General features: G+C 38.3%; 1 protein-coding gene across 6 annotated transcripts in view; it reads left to right on the top strand.

Annotated features, from left to right (window-relative positions):
* Positions 1-3,900, top strand: part of MUSK (muscle associated receptor tyrosine kinase) — a 91,645-nt gene extending 87,745 nt beyond the window's left edge. For 3 of the 6 annotated variants that reach the window (XM_011364930.1, XM_011364928.1, XM_011364929.1), the window contains 2 exons: positions 1,890-2,038; positions 3,209-3,900. In XM_011364930.1, coding sequence (XP_011363232.1) covers positions 1,890-2,038; positions 3,209-3,891 — 832 coding nt within the window. In that variant the 3' untranslated portion in view covers positions 3,892-3,900. The remainder of the gene's footprint in view (positions 1-1,889; positions 2,039-3,208) is intronic. The other 3 variants (XM_023533457.1, XM_023533456.1, XM_023533455.1) reach the window with 1 other exon arrangement.
* Positions 3,901-4,988: the final 1,088 nt, after the last annotated feature.

Below are 4,988 nucleotides of genomic sequence, written 5' to 3'. Positions count from 1 at the left end.
AATGGAAAAATAAAAAAAGGTAAGATTCTAGTTAAGCTAATCACCCGTAGTAATGTTCTAAAATGTACATATTTATTATGGGAACTGGGGACAGGAGGCGGAATACATATAACTCTGCCAGTCTCTTTATGACATCTACCGCATTGCTTTAAAATTGAACACTCCCATCATGATCTTTAAAAATATCGATACTTTTTGCAGAGGATCACACGTCCTAAGGTTAATTTTTCACAGCAGATAGAAGCTCAACAGTAATTTGGAAGAATACAGCTATTCTCATCTTCCCCCTCATCTCCACTGCCACTGCTAGATTGGATAGTAACAAAATTCCTGAGAAAATGTGACTTTTGCTTCCAGAACAAAACAACAAAAATACTTCATTGCTCTAAAACTGAAGGTTCTTCGGCTGCTTAGTATAATTTATTTTGTTTCCTTCCAAACACAATATCTCTTTGGGACCTCGGTCTGATCGCAAAGATCTCACCTGATACTGACCTCATTCCTGATCTTACCTGTCTTAACCTGCAGAGAATCAGCAGCAGTAACCCTCACTACTCTTCCTTCTGAGCTCTTGCTAGACAGACTTCATCCCAATCCCATGTACCAGAGGATGCCACTGCTTCTGAATCCCAAATTGCTCAGCCTGGAGTATCCAAGGAATAACATTGAATATGTGAGAGATATCGGTGAGGGAGCGTTTGGAAGGGTCTTTCAAGCAAGGTAAAGTCATCCTTATAAAAATTCTCTCCACTGAAATACGCTATGCCTGAAAAGTTACCAGACCATTACCTCGATGTTGATATAATATGTATATTAGTTATTATCAAATTAGTTAATTCTTCATGTCATTAAACTTATTCATATTAAGTATTATACTTTGAACCTAAATAATTTCCCTCTCTGCTGGAAAAATAGGGTTGCGTATATGGAGAGAATCTTTGTATAATGTTCAAACTACGAGCACTTAGCAAAGTTTAATCAACTTTCCTTTTCAGAAAAGAACTTATACATTTTTAATCATACTCCCTTGCATTGTTCTTAGTAAGTAATTCTCAAATTTACTTCTCTTCCATTTCCTAAAGCTATATTCTCTACTTCATTTAAAGTTTACTTTGAACTAGTGTTTCAGTATAAGGATTCAGAGCCTGATGTGTGTAGATATTAAACAGGTGTTCATAGAACGGCAAGATGGAAGAGGAAAAAATTATGCAAAAAATTATGCAAAAATGTCAGAAAACAATGAGCTCAAGAAACAAGCATGTATTAGGGCCAACACTAGCCCTTTGTGTAAATTGGAATAAAATACCCTCTCTGCATGGATGTAGCTCCATAGACACACAGCTGGGCCACAGAACATGGACCCAAGTATCACTTTGGTCTGGTGCTGTTGATCAGGACACAACTTTATGTCAACTTTTATGGCCCTGGTATGTTTACGTGATTAACGAAAATTTCTCACAAATACTTACTGAAAACCAAAAAAAAATGCAAGGTATCATTTTAGGTGCTTTGGGGATATAAAGATGAATAAGTCATGGCCCCTGCCTTCCAAGAATTTAGATTCTGACCAGAGATTAAGGAGTTAGGATGGTAATGATAATCCCTCTGGGTCTGTGCACTTTCGAATTCCTGTAATTTATAAATGATGCATTTTTCTGTAATTTATAAATGATGCATTAGTCTATGGAAAATAGCATCGGTTATTTTTATTAATTGGAGTCAAAGAATTTTAAGTACTGTCTACTGCTGGCATCTTTTTTTGATTCTGTGACTCTGGGAAAGGCTGCATAAATGTGGTGGGAGAGGGGATGTATATGAATGTGGGTAGATATACCGTGACTATGTATAATATTCCTGATCTCACATTTCTTTCTAAATGTTTCTTTCAGGGCTCCAGGCTTACTTCCCTCTGAACCTTTCACTATGGTGGCAGTGAAGATGCTCAAAGAAGAAGCTTCAGCAGACATGCAAGCAGACTTTCAGAGGGAGGCAGCCCTCATGGCAGAATTTGATAATCCTAACATTGTGAAACTCTTAGGTATGAAAATATAAGTGAAGAAATTTATCATATCAGCAAATGGAGTCTTTCCAAGGTTTTCATACTTTATGCTTTTTTCCTTCAATCCTTCCTCAGAGGGATAGATGTCTCTGTTCCTTTCCATATAATATTTTCTGTATCAAGGAGTGGAACATTTCGTTAAATCACCTCAGTTCAAAAAAGTTGGTTTTTTGAAAATTTCTCAGAGAAATATGTTGTCCTTTCTTTAATATTCTCTCTAGTACTTGTAAATATACTGATTGCTAAAGTTCCCAGAATTAAAAACTAATCCTAAAACAAATAAGCCAAGATAATAGTGCTCCTTATTTCTCTTTTCTTTTGAACAAAGACTTGTAATTATAGCCTGAAAAAAATAATAGATCTAATAATCTGTTTTTACGGTGATATAAAATTGTGCCCAAATGATCTAATATTACAAGTTGCCCATTTTCCCTCTCAAATGTAGCAAGATTTAAGATTTGCAAATGTCCTCCTGACACGAAACTTAAGACTCTATTTATATTAACGTTTTTTTCCTTTTTAGAATGAATATTGTAAAACCTAAATATCAGAATGTTTTATTGCAGCAACCTGAAAACTTCATCTAAGATCTTGCAGTGTTTTTGTTATTCTTTCCAAATTTCATACGACACCTTCCTTATTAACCCACTTCAGAGAAGTAGCAGAAACACAGAGGAATTATGCTATATACTCAAAGCAAACATCTATTCATAAATTCACTCAGCAAACACTGAGCACTTGCTCACCAGACACTTGATAGATTTGCAGAATTTGAAGAAGAAGAAGACATGATCTCTACCTTTAAAGTACTAAAATGTTGGCGGCGGTGGGGGCGGGAACTTCAAATAAATGGACAATTATAACATAGGATAGATAGTAGGTGCTATGTTAAAGGATGACAGAAGGAAAATCTGATACTGGAAGGGTCGGGAGCTAAGGTACTCTAAAAGGAGTGATAAATAAGCTGCATCTTAAAAGGAAAATAGAAAAAGTGTACACAAAGAGATGGGGTCTGTATTCGACTATGATGCTACCAACAAAAAAACCAGGACTCCATATTTTCTGATCTGGTCATTTGCTTTTAGAATGCTCTTTCCAGTGTGTCGCTTTGGAAACCCAACCTAACCGAGGATGTCGTTTTGGTTCCAGGGGTGTGTGCTGTGGGGAAACCCATGTGCCTGCTCTTTGAGTACATGGCCTATGGCGACCTCAACGAGTTTCTTCGCAGCATGTCTCCTCACACTGTGTGCAGCCTCAGCCACAGCGACTTGTCCACGAGGGCTCAGGTGTCCAGCCCTGGACCCCCACCCCTCTCCTGTGCTGAGCAGCTCTGCATCGCCAGGCAGGTAGCAGCTGGCATGGCTTACCTCTCAGAGCGCAAGTTTGTCCACCGGGATTTAGCCACCAGGAACTGCCTGGTGGGTGAGAACATGGTGGTGAAAATTGCCGACTTTGGCCTCTCTAGGAACATCTACTCAGCGGATTACTACAAAGCTAATGAAAATGATGCTATCCCTATTCGCTGGATGCCTCCTGAGTCCATTTTCTATAACCGCTACACCACAGAGTCCGACGTATGGGCCTACGGTGTGCTCCTGTGGGAGATCTTCTCCTATGGCCTGCAGCCCTACTATGGGATGGCCCATGAGGAGGTCATTTACTACGTGCGAGATGGCAACATCCTCTCCTGCCCTGAGAATTGCCCCCTAGAGCTGTACAATCTGATGCGGCTCTGTTGGAGCCAGCTGCCTGCGGACAGACCCAGCTTCGCCAGTATTCACCGAATTCTGGAACGTATGTGTGAGAGGGCAGAGGGAACTGTGAGTGTCTAAGGTCGAGGATGTGCAAATCAAACACTGTCACCTCCTCTCAGGCTCTGTGAGCCCGAGGAAGCCAAGGCCAGAGGCCCAACAAGACCCAAATAGAAAAGAACAATAGTAGGCACTGAATAGTGTGCTGTTTGTTTCTCGGGAAAAACAAAAACTCATAGAGTAGACTGATCTGTTGAAAGTTGATGATTGGAAATGCAAGCTAGGAAATATGTCAGATAACCAGAGATAATGACTCTTCCTCGGGGGAAAGTTTGTATTACATATTGTACAGGAAAGAACGTCATCTGTTCAGTTCCTGAATTAGCTGACAGCAGAGTAAGAGTCTGCTGTATTAAATTTTAATATGAAATGTGATACAGAGCTTCATTTTTAATAGAGTTAATTCTTGCTCATTATGAAAGTAGTAGCATAGCTTCATGTAGATCTTTAAGTAATGCACAGAAAACTAAAAAGAAAAACCATTTATTGTCTACACACCCAAAGATGGGTGTTAATTTTGTATTGTCTTTCTTGCATTTAATGCATACTTTTGTATTTATCTACAATCTACAGAGTTGTGGTTTACTTTGTTGATAGGGGGTTTGTAAGGAATAAAATGACAAGTCAGCAAGGCTCTATTCTTACTGTAATTTTTCCCTTTTCTGTCTTTGTGCTTCTCCTTCAGAAGATTTTCTTTTGTATGCACTTGTCATGAATTTAATCTTTAATCTGCTTATTTTATTCTTACAGTTTTTCTGAAAAATGTTTTTGTGTCCTAAATTTTATTTTTTCTTTGAAATTTTTATTGGTATATATTTTTTTTGCTTTAATCTTTATTCTTTCTTCTTATGAGAACTTTCTGTCCTTTTTCCAAATTCTCCTGGAAAGCAAATAAACAGGGGAAAGAAAACAGCAGTCTACCCATTTACTTTAATTCAAACTAATTGGTAGTTAGGCAATGGAGAAATCATCTGACTGCTTGAAAGGAAATTTTCAACTGTCTGCCAAAAGGCTCCACCTGAAATCTTCAAATCTATCTTCATGCAACGACTTGTCATCTTTTCTGGAAAACCTTCCATTTCTCATTCATAGTCACTCCAGGCAACCAAGACAAAAAC

The sequence above is a fragment of the Pteropus vampyrus genome, unplaced genomic scaffold (genome assembly GCF_000151845.1).
Source record: "Pteropus vampyrus isolate Shadow unplaced genomic scaffold, Pvam_2.0 Scaffold103, whole genome shotgun sequence".
NCBI classification, from domain to species: Eukaryota; Metazoa; Chordata; class Mammalia; order Chiroptera; family Pteropodidae; genus Pteropus; species Pteropus vampyrus.
Note: the sequence above shows the minus strand (reverse complement) of the source record. Positions and strands in the feature narration are given on the sequence as shown.